Here is a 16,578-nt window from a genome sequence, read left to right on the forward strand (position 1 = left end):
TGCTTAAGCAATAGGTATGTTAGTTGATTGGAGAGGGCAAAGGAAGATGGTATTTATTATAGTTGTTGTATACCATCCAGAAGCAACTTCTTTAGTTCATTTTGGATTTTGGGTTCCGAACCAACGAACCTTCGTTAAATACTCGTCAAGGAACTAAAGTTTCACCCTTGTTTTTTTTTTTTTCTCTTTCGGCACCCATATTGTTTTGTCTAGGATTTTCTCCAATTAACACACACTATTATTTTCTTTTGTTTTCAACTGCTGATCCTGAAAGGACATCACCATACCATCACTCCTAGTCCTAGTCCACCCTAAGTTGTAAGTTGGTCCAAAGCAACACCACCGACCCTCATACAAGACTTCGAAGCAATTCCGTAAGTAGTAAGTTGGTCCAAGGCAAGACCTACCCTCTTACAAGATTTGAAGCAATTTTAGCATGGCCCAGCATAAAATTTTCCTTATTATTATTATGGCCTCCTCATCTTCTACGCCCAGGGTCGTCTATAGGCTCCAAAATAGCTCAAGGGGCGGATATAATTATTAGTATTCCAGGTTATAAACAAGAGGGAAGAGAGAGAGCTTTATTAGCAACAATGAAATTACTTTTTTTTTGTAATTAAAAAAATCACAAATTTGAATTGTGAAACTATATAAAATAAAATGATGTTAAAAAAACAACTATTTCCTTATCCCTTGCAAAACCGGGGTGTGATGCACCCACCAGCCACCACTAGACGCTAGGGGTCCACTCTCCTTTGACAAGATTTGGGAGATACCAATATCCAAAGGACCATATTTGGCAGGAGAGCCACTATTGCTATACTACAGTCCAAAGGGATATCTGGGTGTGTGGTTGGGATTTGGAAGGAGGTGCTTGACTTGGCCACATCTCACAATCAAGTCAATCTCTCTCTCTCTCTCTCTCGTTTTCATTTTCTCAGGATTCAGGGAAAGGAGAATCACTCTCCAACCAAGCGCCAGAGAAAAAAAAGAAAACAGTCACCACCACTTTCTCATACATGGGCTTTCAAGCAAACAACAAAACATAGCTGCTTTGTCAATTCAAATTATGCAACACTTGCTTCTCATTTATAAAACTTAAAAAGCATGGCGGCAACCTTGAACCTTAATTTGGCTGTAATTGCCTGCCTTTGCCTGCCAGTCAACATCAAAATACACACAAGTCTTTTAGCATACTGCTGTATCCGCCAGCTCCATATCCCATGTTTGCGTTCTCAACTTCGTTACTTCTCCTCTCCCTCCTCTCCTTCTCCCTCTCCTGTTTTTCCTTTCTTACATAAGCAAGGGGATTAGATTTTATGTAAGCGAGCTGAACACAAGACAAACCTATCTGCCTTACAAAAACAGCACCAAATTAATCAACCCCCCAGCTTCAAGTTTGACTCCTAAATGCCAGAAAGGAAGTATTCAAATTCGTTCTCCACAGCCAGCCCATCAACAAACTGTTCGACCATAACATATAGATGCGATGTAGAGATTTTTGGCCCATTTTTCCTGTATCAGGTATAGATAAAATCAATAGTGAGAATCATTGATAGTATTAAGGTATCTTCTATAAGGACATTTAAATCCTTCTCATGAATAACTCAAGATCAGCCTTGTTTGAGTTCTGTTAAAGACAAGGACTGTGGGTTGCTTAGGATGCAATATAAGCCTGTATCTCACCTATTGGAGACAGAACATTAATAGCAAACAATTGAAAATGGCATCCAATATGAGAAGACAACTCAGGAGAAGGGAACGCTTATTGAGAGGAAGAAGAAGAAAAAAGAAGTGAGAGGATTAGCAGGAAGCTAAAGGAGACTGGCAGAAATCGTTTCTCCATTTTATTTTTTTTTTGGGTCAAAACGAAAGTTCTTTTTCTTTTCCTTTTCTAAATACCAGAAATTGATAGAAATTGAACAGCAGAATGAAAAAAGAAACACAGTTTGTGATTTTTATTTCCTTTCCTTTCAATCTTTCCAAACAAGCAAATGTAAGAAACAATTCTCTTAGAAGTGCATTTTCTTTTCTTTCAAATTTTCCTAAATAACCAGATAAAGGAAGAAATTGAATTTTGCTTTTCTTTCACTTTTGCTTTCTCCGAAAAATCCAGGTTCTAAACAGGTTGTTAGCATAGAAAGTAGTACTGGATACGTTAGCTGACAACCAACCACGTATTACATCTTTTTATGCTCCTATTCTTTCTTGCCTTACTGCAGCGTTTATATGTTATACAGGTTGGCTTCTCAATATGAATCAAGTGATGGAACACAACCGTATCAATTATCTTCATTCACCACCATCTCATGAAATTTTTCTATACGAATATGGTATTGAAACTTTATCTCATCATTCCCTCAATAGAGGGTTGCGGCAAGAAGCGCATCCTGCATATTTTTGCCACAATGTTCGTTTGCGTGAATTTGTATTGTCAATGTAACTTTTAGAAGTCAATTTAAGATAAACGTGCAGTTGATGATAATGATATTTTTATATTATTATTTTCCTCAAATCAATCAACTGCATCTCAAAAAAGATATTAAACTAAATATAGCACAAAGCATTTAGAAATATATACCTTTACGTGGGTACTTGGGAAGGCAGAGGTACGTAGAGTTTCTTGAGTCTCATCCATAATTTTACGCTTTGGTATACTCAGTATGAAGGCTGCTTGATCAGTGGTAGCAGCCATGGAAGTAATCCTATAACCATTCTCCCAACGCCTGTGTATCCCTTCACTGGGATACAGAAAGTCAAGCTCCACTACCTAGTATTAGAAAGTCCAAAAGAATAACCATCAGCTAATTAATGTGAGTGGCATGATTTACAGCTTGATAAGACAGCCATACCTGTTCAGAATATCCAGAGTTCCTCGACATTACTACACCCCAACGACTGCCAGCAGTAGTCATGGATGTCACATGGAAACCTTCTTTCCACTTCTTATTAATCCACTTGAAAGGAAAAGATTCACTCACTTTGTAGGACTGCTGGGTATAAGGAGTTCCTATAATTACAGAAAGCACCATTAACAGAGAAACATGCATAGGTCATTCTAAATTGATAGATAGCATTAAAAACATTAATAATGTTCTCAAATCTGGGATCACTCTATTAAGTAAAATTTCATGATATGCAAAGTAAGAACTCTTACCATGACAATGAAGGACCATCTTCAGTTCATATCAGAAGATGGCTTGAGGCTGTATTATTTGTTACCTAATTGGTTACATATTTTACATATTTTCTTCCCTTTTTCCTTATAAGTTTGACTGCATATGAAACCTCACAAAGAAGAAATAGAAAACCATTAATGTCCTTTGAAATTTTCTTCCTCCAAAATAATGTTCTGTTATCATACTAGTTCATTAATAGAACTATGAGGATGGTGGTTTTGTTATGGTTGTACTTGGAGCGGAAACAGGCCTAATTAGAACAGACAACTCAAGTAACACTTTCCTTTGGAAAAACATCAACTTGGTAAGGCCTTAATTCCATCTAGCTGAATAGAAATCCTTTCTGAAATAGCAGAAGTATGTTGCAAGTAATTTCATTGCTTTTCTTACTCTATACTGGAAGTTATAGCAACTTGCCTTTTGGGAGAAAATAATACATTGAATGAAATAAACACAAGGGGCAAACCCTATACAAAAAGAAACTTCAACAACTTACAGGAAGAGATCATCCAAAAAACCCAAAGATGAACAAAGATGAAGGCAGACCTCCTGTGAACAGCCTAAAAAGGGCAATGAGAATATTTCCCTTTAGACAAAAGGAGACGATTGAACAACTGAATTATCTTAAATAAAGACATCTGCCCTAGAAAGCAAAGGTGAGTAGGAAACTATGGTTAATTCTGCAGGGATAAGCGGACCTGTTTCAAGACATGTATTTGCGTGCGTTAGACATTAGGCAAGTAATCATCACTATACCAAGCAGATTACAGGCATTCACATCTTGGTCAAACAGAATGACTTTAGGTCCCAGACAAAGTCAAAATAATGAGGTCAATCTATCTTCACAATAAACCTGATTAATTCTGCAAAAATTTACGTTCGTTCACGAGTTTTATCTGTTTGACTCAGAAGGAGGAGAAACAAAGAAGAAGCCATAGAAGAAGAGAAAGCCAAAGATATAGAAAGTCACAAGTGGGAATATTTTCCACTTTAGTTATTAGTGCAATGATGAATTCTTTAGACTTGCTGCAAACCATGAGTTCCATGTGATTTCAGCTGACAGCAACCTATGTCCCAGAGCATCCAAAGTGAGGATAGCACTTAGATATGTTTCATCACCAATCAAGACATGTACAATGTATAATGAGTGAACAGACATGGCACCTAATAGAAGTGCTAACAATTCTTGTATATATATATATATATATATCTTAGGGAAACAGTTTGCTAACCAACCTCTAGACATAACAACCAAGGAACTCCCATTAGCAGCACCAGCAATTGAGCTGATGTAGTAATTCTTTTCCCATTGTTCCATGATCCAATCCTGATAAGTGCCAAGAGTGGTAGTAAATATCAACAGAAAAGAATTAACAGAAATAACAGCACTGAAAGAACATCCTAAAAATTACCTTATGAAGGAATATGGGAGAGAGTTCATAAACTTGGGCAGAGAAACCAGTTCCAGCATCCATGATTAGGGCCCAAAGATTTGTTGAAGAAGCCACACAGCTAATATATAACCCATCTTCATTACCCTTCTCCACATGCTGCGGCAGCCTAGCATCTGCAACATTGTAGTGATACCTGCAAGTCAAACGGAATAATGGCTCTACTGTAAGTTAAATCCATATGGCTAAAGGAACACCAGCAAATGGCGTTCCCTAGCTAATTTCAGAAGTTACTTCAAGAATTGTTTTGAGTTATTCTGATCTGTCAGCTGCTGAAATTTTCTCCAGAAAATTTTATAAAGTGCCCAAGTGATGGTAAGAACAAAATTGCCAGTTTTCCAGGGATTTTAAGCACTTAAGTTTGAAGTTATAGTAAGAGAAACCTCTCCATGATAAGACTCAACCTATTTGTATTTTCATTAAAACAGTCAGTACTCGACAGAAAGGGAAACCCATAATTACAAAGGTGGAAAGCCAATTGGGCAGATACGCACTCAGAGAAAGCAGCCAACAACACTTATCCAGCTTATTTCATAATTAACCATTTCCAAAAATATTACCAAATTTCCAAGGAAATAATTTTCCAACAATTTACCATCCACAAACATTTAGCTACATTCCTTATTTTTGTAGTGACAATCTCCCTCTGAAAAAAATTACATTATTTGTCAAAACTGGGGTAGCATAGCAGCACAAGAGCAACCGTAAGTTTATGAAGGGATTCAACATATTAGCTTTACTAGTATGAAACATAAATAATTCTGAAAAGACATTAAGCAAGATAAACAAAAGCGCATAAAAAATGGGCCAATTGAACTTCAGATCTTGATATACTAATTAATAGAAACTCCTTGAATTAACAGAACTTACAATTTTCAAATGCACAAGAAATTCCACAGGAGAAAATGCAAAGAACTCTTTAATGTTTTAAGCTTTATACATGGTTAAGAGACATGGAACATTTCTCATATAAAATTACAATGTGAGCTAACCGAATATTTTGGTAAATGATTTGTTGAAATACATTGAAAGTTAACAAAAAATCATTGTGGTTTAAGAAACTTAAGGATGGAGACATCTTCAGTAACTTATGCAGTCCATCTTGTCTCTATCTAGAAATTAAAATATTTAGGATTAATATGAGAAAAAAAATTATATGCAAACTATATTTTCATAGGGTCAATCACTTGAAATTTCTTCTGCTGTTTTTTTCCATCTTCTAGGCATCTATTTTCACTAGGGGTGGCATTTTAAACGAAAATCCATGAACCCATGCAAAACCGTCCACATTAATGGGTCCAATCAACTAGCCTATGCAGGCTCTAACCTGGCAATTAAATGAAAAAGATTATAAAATAGGCTTTTGAACAATGTTTAGAATACCAGACTGGGACATCGAACCAAAAAGGGGAGAGATTCTCGGTTCAATGGTCAAACTATAATGTATTTTTATTAAATAAATATATAGATAATAATTCAAAACTAAACAAAATTTATATGAGAACACATGCATATCCATATTAAATAAAAAATTTAAACAAAATTTTATTTTGCATTGTTTGAGATCCGACTATCGGTATTCTTTTCTATTCTTTCTTTTACTCTTTATATAATAAGTATCTAGCAAATTTAAACAGGAAGAAGACAAGTGTATCACTCAACACGAAACAAAGTTTCTCTCTTATCTTGAATGAAGAGAACTGAAAAGGACGGTATTATTCTATTCTATTCTTTCTTTTACTCTTTATATAATAAATATCTAGCAAAATTTAAAAAGGAAGAGGACATGTGTATCACTCAACACCAAACAAAGTCTCTCTTATCTTGAATAAAGAGAACTAAAAAGCCGTCTCCACCCCCCCCTCCTCCCCCTCTCTCAGTTTTAGTCAACACAGAACCAGATCTGGCTTTCCATTTTCCACCACCACCATCTCCTCCTCCTCCTCCTCTTCCATTGTGTGCCCACCTTATATTTTCGGTTTCAGATGAAGGCAAAAACTGGTTTGTCTTCTCTTCCTCCTCCCCTTCTCAAAGGTTCTTAGGAACGCAAAATCAAAGGCTCACTTGATTGAAGATTGAAGGTCTCTGTAACACTGAAATGAAATTGAAGGCTTGCTGAAATGCAAGGTAGGTGCTCTGATTTGGGAAAGACTAGAACTCAGGCAAGGAGTTGAACCGGTCCGGTTTGCCAATTCAATGGTTCAAATGTGGTTAAAAAAATGGCCCCTTTCTTGCTGGTCGCTTTTTGGCCGGGTTCTGGGAGAGTTCCCAGTTTTACCGGTAGAACTGGCAGGACCAATCCAGCTTTCAAATCATTGCGTTTAATGGGGTGATGGCCAATGGCCAACTAAATGGAATTAAATTCTGGTCAATGAGAAGGGGATGATCTGAAAGCCAAAGATAGAGGTGTTATTTGGAGGTGAGAAATTGAATCAAACAAGAGGTCGAAGGTGGAGAATCCACAATGAGCAAGTGACAATATCCTTGTAGTCAGATGGCAGAAACCTCGCCAAAATGGCAACACATTCAGCAGTGAATCTGAAGGTTGAAGCAACCAGCACAAGCCCACATGAGCCTTGAGGACTCATCAATGACCCACGTTTTCTATGCACCTCTCTGGCAGTATCAAGCACAAAATCACAAGTGCAGAACAAAGCAGGTAACATCAAGCACAAATCTATAGGTGCATACCAAAGCTGCTAACATCAAATACAAATCACAAGTATAAAGCAACAAGTACCCAGAAAATTTGGAACTCATAATCATCTAAGTAAAGTTCCAAAAGTTACTAGAAAATTGAATTGATTATTATAATTATTTTAGGTCATTCAAATACATATAGAGAAGAAACCGCAAGGAAAAAGCAAGATGGACAGAAGAACAATTAAGAAAGAGGATTAGGCAATGCAAGCTGCAGAATATCTTACGAAAGTAAGGAGTGCAGCTCCTAAGTAGGGACATGAAGCAATGCAGAGGCAGTATAGTCATTCTGCCTAAAAAGGTAGCAGTTGTATTGTATGAACCTGGCTGCTTGCCAGGACTATTTCTCGCACATGTCTATTTAGACACACACACACAGAGGTTAGGCCAAAGAATTGAAGTCAACACCCATGAGAAAACTCTTGAAGGATTAGGACAAAAGATTCCGTGCAATTTGAGAACTTAATCATCAGCAAACCCTCCCGGTGGTCAAATTTCCCCTGCCTAAGTGGACCAAGACACCAAGCACTTCCATGCCTTATAACTATTAGGGAGGCATCTTAAACATATGATCTTCTTGCCCCCAACTGGCAATAAATAGTTTATTCAAAGCAGGCAAATATGGAAAGACTAGGGTCTGGTGGAAGGAAACTACCATCCAGCAAAAATATGGATAGTACTGCAACTTGGAACAAATGTAAATATGTGTGTATTTAAAACATATGATAAGAGAGAAAGTGAGGATTAACGAAGTATGAAGGGTACGCTGGAAGTAGTCAATTAATGACTCCACAAATAGCTGTTTTCCAAATCTAACTTCAAAAAATAAACTTTAATGACCCACAAATGATGGATGAGTAACTGGGAGGAGCAACATCCATCCACATCAAAGTCAAGTTGAAGGACAAATGCTGCATGACTCCAGCAAATAAAATCTTTTAATTTCATTTGACAATACATTCATTTAAATGTCAATAGCAATATAAATATGTAACTTGTTAGGTCCATTTGATTTTGCTTCCATTTCCAGTTTTTTGTATTTTTTTTCAAAATCTTGGAAACAAAAACAGAAAACGTCATTACATATTTTCTTTGGGTGCCAGGGAGGAAATTCCTTTAGGCATCTCCTCCTTGGGTTCATTTCAACCCAACCCTTGAAAATTCTGCAGCAGTTTAGACTAGATAGGAGAGCCCAAGATCCCCTGATGCATGACCTAAGAGGCTGACCAGTTATGATCCCACTGCCAACTGAGACAGCTTCTAAGTCACCACCAACAAACACGGATCCCATTTAACAAGCAGCCACCCACAGCTGTTCTTCCTCTGCTCACTCAAGTCTCCCAGTGCCCCTCTCATTCCCTTTGTTAGTATTGCATTTTTTCCAGAAGTTGGAAACTCTTTGGAGTGTCAAGCACATGAATAATTTACTTTATATCTTGTTTAAAATTGATTTATCTTTTATTGTGAGTTTGTTCATTTTAGAGATGATGATATTTTTTTCTATAGTATGTATTTTTTAAAATAATACTAATAATTTATTTAATATCTATTATTTAAAATTTTAATAATAATAATTTTGACAACCCTTCCCCAATCCTTGCCAAGCAAGTGACCCGTGCACTGGGGACACAATTTTTAATTATATTTGGGTTTGTTTTTATTTAATAATATCAGCCATTTCGACACAATTTGAGTAATCAAAAGCATTTTTTAGCTCTTGTTTTCAAAATTTTGAAACGAACACAAAAACCAAACAGCATGTTGAGTTTTTATTTCTCCAACTAAAAATAGAAACTAGACATAAAAACCTATTATCAAAAACTGACAAAAAATAAAATCAGTCCCTAATTAAACAAAGTAGAACCGAAGTAGAATATCCCATATTCATATTACCTAATGCATGATGACAATCACAGAAGCCAATAAAGAATAGAAAGAACAAGCAGGTGGTCCATCAAGATAACTTACAATGCAGGCACATTCAGTGCAAACTTACCTCTGCTTCATAGGACGACGGGCATTGTAGACTGATATCCACTGAGTAGCAGGACTGCCAAGCCGAACTTTCTTCTTAGGCTGCTCGTCGTCTTCCAAATTTATCAGCAACCTCCCTCGCTTTTGCCCAACCTGATCATGCAGAAGATAATAAAAGGCTAAGACATTAAGAATAGCAGAGAACTAAAGTGGAAAATTATAGCAATAACCTTGAGGGCGCCATCAATTCTAATTGGTCTTAGTGACGTGCATGGTTCAATCAGACTTTCAAAAAAGGAAATCAGTTTGGAGTAGTTTGGTTCTTCATCAAATTTCATATTTGTGACAGCTTCAAGGAACTGCTTGAATGGAGCAGGCAAAAAGCAACACATCATTTCTGGAGAAGTGGCCATTTTCTTTTTGCAAACAAGGAAACTCTTGGTATCTCCCTGTATTTTTCAAATCAAAGAGCAAAAAGATTAACCATATTGAGTTTTACCAACTGATATAGAACCATAACATGAAATTAAGCAATAGTGCTAAGTTACCTGATAGCCTTGCCATGGCAGCCTTCCCTTGATGAGAAATATCAACGTATACGCTAGTGACTCAAGATCATCTCGTCTACTTCCTGTTCGACCCAAATGTGCATGGACACTTGCATATCTTATTGTTCCCCTGCAGCAAGAGCATATTAGCACTTGTAATTAAGCATAATCTGACTAACATCATGAATACACAAACCTGAATATATCAGGCCTCTGGTCATATTCAACATGCTGCCCTGATGATGCATCTTTCCACCTGGATGCTGAGTTAACAACGCATTAGTGGCACTAGCCAAAAAAGGTGAGAAGAAAAAAGGGATTTCCTTTCACATAATGTACTGTTGGTACTTTAAGGACACGTGGATATAAATAGAGAAGCATCAGATGATGACAGCATACCCAAACCAAGATCAATGAGATAGAGCTTCTTCTCATCAGGGGTCCCAGGTTGACCAAGCAAAAAATTTTCTGGCTTCACGTCTCCATGCACAAAACTTTTTAAGAAAAAAACAAGTTAAATAAATCGTGAAACTATTGTAATACGTCCGTGTCGGGACTTTAGGAGAAAAAAGAAAGTTCTGAAGACACAAGTGACAGTGTCTGAAAGGAGGAAGCAAGCATGTTACTGGTAGGACTCACCCTTTCATGTGAAGCTTTTCTAGTATGGATATTGCCTCCACAGCAATGCAAGAAACCATGTTTGGTGACATCCTGTCACAGATATATCCAAACAATTAATCACCCCAGCAAGAGAAGCACAAATATTGCAAACACAATGGGAAAATTGTGTTTGCACACATGAATGAGCACGCACGCAGGATCGTGTTTGTGTGTGTGAGAGAGAGAGAGGGAGTCAAAGTCTTACTGTCCTAGAGAATTCCAGACGTCCCAAAGGCTAGGCCCAAGCATGTCCATGACCTGAAACATTTGTTCTCAATCACCTTCACACTTTGATCATATTTGGAAGTCTTGACAGGGAGTATCCCAAGTTAATACTCACCAGAATGTAAAATTCTCCCAGGCGACCTTTGTAGTGAACTGATGGAATCCCATAACATCCGTTCAAAGTACTTCATTAAAAAGACCAGGATTAGAAAATGCATTTAAGACATATAAAGTTAGCAAGTATACAAGAAGACCAGAATGTAGAAAATGCATTTAAGACACAAAGTAGGCAGGAATACAAGTTCAACATTTAAGACTCAAAGCGACAATTATGCATGCTTTCTACCTGTAAACTTGCCACTCATAGGGAGGTCCATAATTGCAGCCTTTACTATTCCTGTGTTCAAACTTCACAGCAACCTGCAAAAAAGGGTATCCTTGCATCATCTTAAAAGAGGAATGGTTAGTGGAAAGTTCAAATATAGAACTAGTGAATTACCTCAAGCGCATCTGGTCCTGTTCTCTCAATGCCACCGCTGACTCTCCTGCCAACATAAACTTGGCCAAAACCACCTTTTCCCAACTTTTTTTCTATCTTATATAGAGGAGAACTACCCACCTGTACCTGTACCAAACAATAATCTATTCTTGAGGAACCCATCATTTAATAACAATTAAACTACCAAGAGATCTTAAAAAGGCATACAACAATGATTGATAGCTGAAAAAAGGGCAGGCAAATAATTACAGTAGCTAGGTTTGTCCTAGTGATATAAAGGCCTCATCACATCCATCCAACTTTACGCTCAATAAAAACAAACATATTTGAATTACTATATCCAAAAAGATAAACATTACAAATATGAATAAACAGAAAACAGGCAGATACCTTCTCAGGTACAGGGGTTGTGGTTGCTTCTTCTTCAACACCCATCAATTTGTCCGCACTTCCACCCTCCATCGCAATATCTCTATCTGCAACCCCCTCCACTTGATTGAAAACTGGTTCTCCAATCCCTATAGCACCAGCTTCAGGAAGAACCTCACAAGGAGGCTCTGGGTCTAGATCTATTAACCTAATCCCCCTTCCTCTACCAGCAGTATTTAGCCTCAGAGGTGTTGCTGCTGAAGGCCCTTTTGCTACTGTTGCATTGGCACCCCTTCCTCTACCTCCACCAGCTCTCCTCCTAGTTCTGTTCTGAGCAGGCAAGAGCCAATTTTCCTCTTGTTCAACTGGTTGAGGAGCAGGCTGAAGATCACCAAGCCGTTTGGACCTCCGTGCTCCACTTCGCAGCTCTGGCATCATCAACCCATGCAAATCACATCCCACTCAATCTGCCGAATATGGCAAGGATCTTCTGAGAGCCGCACACAAGACACCAACAAAAATGTGAAAGAAAGTAAATGAAGGTAATATATTAAAGTCCCTTCAACGGAGAAAGTAAAACTGAATAGAATCCATGAAAATGCTTTTGCTATAACAAAAGCGCTCGCTTTTCACCATCGCCACCACACTGCCAAACACAGCATAAGTAACCCAAAGCAGAAATACTGTAGTATGTAGAATAAAAGGTCAACTAATACTACAACTACAATGACAACTGTCGCTTCAATAAAAAATTTCCCCATAAAGGCATAGCAAACTAGTAACTTCCTAGCGCATAGAAGATTCTTTCAACAAACAAAGAATTGGCATACTGAGAAAGCAACAGGATGGAGAAGGCGGTATTGTCGGCAAATAGATACACAAATACATTCAGAGATTTCATGTTGTATTTTTCAAAATCTTGGTCTGTCCTCGCAAAAAGGGCAAGATAAAGGCCAATGTCGCTGGCATAAATACCACGAATCAATCTAGTCATGCGTACTCCGTCTTGAAACTAAAACAACCGACAGGAAAAGAGTGACGAGGAAAAAAGAAACAAATAGAGTTGCAAGAAAAATCGAAGCTTTCAACTATACCTATCAAAGGCGGAGATAATTTCATAACCATCCATATCGTATCAATCCGATCGATCATACGATCAACAAAGTCGAAACGGAAAACAAAGGAAAACTGACAAAATCAACGAGAAAGCAAAGGAAATCTGACCCGATCGTGATGAAGCCAAAAACAAACTCCCAAAGGGATCATGAAATAAGATGGAAAAAAAAAGAAAGAGAGAGAATAATGATATGAGCAATGAAGGGAGAGAGGGGGGCGGTAGATCGCACCTGGAAGAGCGGAAAAGGAGAATGATCGGGGGCAATCGGTGGGAGAATCGACGCATCTAAGCTGGGGAGAATGGCAAGGAAGAGGCGATCGGGGTGGGATCTTCAGTAAAAACGCGAGACATTTTCAGTTGAATCGACGGAAGGAAGCTAAAAACTGGACAACGAAGAGGAAAGCACCGCTTGACATCGCGGAGGAATTGGGGAAAACAGTTCGGTTGCGCTGGCGCTGTGGTGCTGGTGCAGGCGCTGCGCAGGCGCAATATGAATGCGCAGATCGATGGATGGATAGGCCTGCCTGTACCAAGTGTGTGTGTGTGTGTGTTTTGGTGCCTCTTTTTTCTTTCTTGCTTGCTGTTCGGCTAATAGCCTCTCTCTCTCTCTCTCTCTATATATATATATCAGAAGCGTCCGCATAATATATGTTATATTATTATTAATATGCGTTGTAACTTGTGAGCCTGCCTGAGCCCCCTTCTCCTCTCTTCCCTTCTCTTTTCTTTTTCTTGTTGCAACAAAAAAACTCAACGGGGGCGGCCAATATGTGGCCTAGTAATTCCCCCCCGCCCTTTCGTGTATAAATCCAAAATCCATTTTCTTCTCTCCTTAGGCTTTGTTTGCAAAGTCATATCTGACAGAAGACGATTTTAAGCTCCATTCATGATATATAATCATGTTCTTTTCATATTCTTCCTAGAGCAAGCCTAGGTAATATTTGAATCCCAACCTATCCAAATTAATTTTTTTTTACAAAAAGATAAAGATAAAATCTAGTCTCCTCAGATATTTTCTATCACTCAAATTAATCATTATGATCAAAAATAATATATTAGTGACATAATAACTAGATAATAAATATTATATCTAAATTCTATTAGAATACCACATCTTTATATTGACAACTATAAGGCCAATATTATCTAAAATTATATCACGTGAATAGTCAAATCTAGCTCTTTAGTTGAATTTGGGGAACCAAATGTATGCTTGGGCTTGGGTTGGGGCTCGACTCTCTTTTAGATTATTGTAGGTCTTTTGTCACTCGTGTCTTTGATTTTGACAGATAAAATAAATCGTATGTGGAGATTTTATCTCATTACATAAGGCATGAAATCAAACCCACAATCTACTGATGTGAATCTCACTTTATCGTAGTCCAACCACTTAACTTAAACCCTAAAGACTAAGGTTAGACATCCTTAGTACTTGTTTGAGTAGCTTTAATTATCCAACTTCTCAATTCTTGTCTAACTTCAATTTCAAATTAAATCTAGATTGCTGTAGTTTTTTTTTTTTTTTTTTCCTAATAACTAGAGAGTCCGTTATCATTATTATTTTTACATTAACTTTTGATATATCTCCAAATTCTAAATATATTTTAAATATTTTTAAAAATATTTAATAATTTATAAAAAAACTATATTCTAAAATATATATTTATAATTTTATAAATGACATAATTAATAACATTACAGGTGTTTAATAAAGCCCATTTTATTGATATAAGGAAATCACAAGCTAACCCTAATTATAACTTTTTGTGTTTTATTACTTCATCGATATACATATGAGGTGAGGTTGTAGGTAAATCAAATAATGAAAAGAAAACAAGTCCTATTTTATTATTAAAAACATATGCTTGATAAAATTATAAAGTCAATATAATTACCATAGCAATTTTGACGTGGAACAAGGAGATGTTCTAGGAGTTTGATAACTAATATTTTGGTAACTTAATAAAATAACGTACATATTAAGTTGTTTTTTTTGGCTTATTGTCATGTTTTTTCAATTGTTAAATAACTAACAAAGTGACAACATGTAAGGTTGACAAAATAATTCGAATTCTTCGTATGGATTCGCCCGTCTTGATTCAATATGCCCGTCTCAATTCAATTGGGACAAAAGGGTTAACGGTCGTTGACTTATGTTAGAGTTGAGGCGATGATGTAATTTAACATTCTCATTTAATACTCAACTTGACCCTAGTTGATGCTCTCTTTCTATATATGTATATATATATATTATATTTGTATGTAAAAATATGTAAACATTTTATGAATTATATTAGTTAAATAAAAAAGTCAATTTGTTTTTGTTGTTGTCTATATAATAATAAATTTATTTTATTAAAAACGTCGTCGTCGAGCCATTTGAGTCTACAAAAAAAAAAAAAAACAGTTAAAGAGCTCGGAGAAGTTACAAACACTTTGATATTTAAGTTAGATATTAAATATGATGAAAACTGTATTGAAAACAGTATGAGATGCATATCATTTATGAAATTAGTGCCTATTTATTTATAGAGGTATATGTAGTAATATAAAGCAATATATAATTACGATTCTTGTAAATAATGCCCGATTAATCATAATTTGGTTGGAATTAAGATTATCATAGAAAACATCTATCTTTTTATGGATAATATTTAACTTGTCCACTTTTTTATGAATTTTTTCATACATGATTGTTTATATCTTATGAACAAAGTTTATTCAAAAATTTTGAAATTATTTTAGAATTATAATTTTTTATAGGTAATTGTTTATTTTTTTAGAGAAAATTTTGAATATTAGAGGTATATGGTTTGAGCACTTCTATGGGCTCATCTACGGGAAATTTACACTTTTTAGTCAAAACATATTATTTTAAGCTTTTAAACTTTTTTTTGGCAGCTTTTGCCCATGACATAACTATGGGTATCAAACTCCATTTTTATATAATTCAAAAGATAAAAATTTATCATGAGGTCGAGTAGCAAGAGGCGCTCGTGATGGTGCGTTAACAAAATAAATAAATAAATTTATAAGAACAATATTCAAAATACATTTTTCCTAATTACACATATTATACGAGGCGCATCTTTATATAATTTTAATAAATGCATTTGTTTATTTAGTGGTGAATGTTATGTTGTGGTTTATTTGAACTTCAAGGATATTAATTTAATATTTGTTATGTTATACTTATTTACTATATTCGAAATTTGGTTGTAAATACAGTTGTGAATTAATATTGTGATTTTTATGTTTTTAATATATATTTAAATTTGAAAGTTAATTATTTATGTATATAAGAAATACAATTATATGTGTCCAAATTATATATATATTTTTATTTTTTTGGGATTATCGCCTTTGCGATAATAATAATAAAACTGAAATTACCCTATAATTTCTACAATTTTAGAACGTCCTCAGACATACTATGATAATTTATTTTACATATCAAAATATAAAGGTTAAATTAACTAAAAAAAATGTAGGTACATAGATGTAATTAAAAAAATAAAAAATTTGAGTTGACATACGAACAAAATATTAAATACAAATATTAAATTGACTAAAAAATATAAATTAGAATGTGCAATTAAAATAATAAAAAGTTCGAATAATCACATAAAAAAACAAAATAGTATAAGGATAAATAAATAGAGTTTGACCCCTAGCAATATGGTTATGAAGTTTATTTAAACGGCTGCGTTATGTTTTGTGTTTTAATTTTTAATTTTAAATTTATTTTAAATTTTGTGTTTTGAGTGCCTATATTTGAGATTTTTGAAAATACATTTTTTTTTTCATTATGAAAAGCTATTTCTTAAAATAGAAAACTAAAAAACATGTTTATTTT

General features: G+C 35.6%; 1 protein-coding gene across 6 annotated transcripts; it reads right to left on the minus strand.

The window, feature by feature from the left end:
- Positions 1-983: 983 nt before the first annotated feature.
- LOC127789325 (casein kinase 1-like protein HD16) lies at positions 984-13,335 on the minus strand. 6 transcript variants are annotated; one of them, XM_052318228.1, is made up of 17 exons: positions 12,952-13,335; positions 11,627-12,072; positions 11,237-11,362; positions 11,084-11,157; positions 10,853-10,922; positions 10,718-10,770; positions 10,492-10,563; positions 10,252-10,346; positions 10,049-10,115; positions 9,853-9,982; positions 9,535-9,753; positions 9,327-9,457; positions 4,592-4,766; positions 4,416-4,506; positions 2,853-3,010; positions 2,582-2,770; positions 984-1,515 (listed from the first exon to the last, which is right to left on the minus strand). In XM_052318228.1, exons 2-17 carry the CDS (start codon positions 12,041-12,043, stop codon positions 1,456-1,458), a joined length of 2,127 nt encoding a protein of 708 aa, XP_052174188.1. In that variant the 5' UTR covers positions 12,044-12,072; positions 12,952-13,335; the 3' UTR covers positions 984-1,455. The 6 variants fall into 6 exon arrangements, with proteins under 6 accessions (XP_052174188.1, XP_052174185.1, XP_052174184.1 ...); XM_052318225.1 differs by having other exon boundaries at positions 11,627-12,092; XM_052318224.1 differs by having other exon boundaries at positions 11,627-12,095.
- Between the last annotated feature and the right edge of the window lie 3,243 nt (positions 13,336-16,578).

Source organism: Diospyros lotus, chromosome 13 (genome assembly GCF_014633365.1).
Source record: "Diospyros lotus cultivar Yz01 chromosome 13, ASM1463336v1, whole genome shotgun sequence".
In the NCBI taxonomy this organism is placed as follows: Eukaryota; Viridiplantae; Streptophyta; class Magnoliopsida; order Ericales; family Ebenaceae; genus Diospyros; species Diospyros lotus.

Coding starts and splice junctions, on each gene's coding strand:
- LOC127789325 (XM_052318228.1), bottom strand. CDS start 12,043: ATGATGCCAGAGCTGCGAAGTGGAGCACGGAGGTCCAAACGGCTTGGT. Junction 9,754..9,852: donor TGCCATGGCAAGGCTATCAG/GTAACTTAGCAC, acceptor TGAAAAATACAG/GGAGATACCAAGAGTTTCCT. Junction 9,458..9,534: donor GAATTGATGGCGCCCTCAAG/GTTATTGCTATA, acceptor CTGCATGATCAG/GTTGGGCAAAAGCGAGGGAG.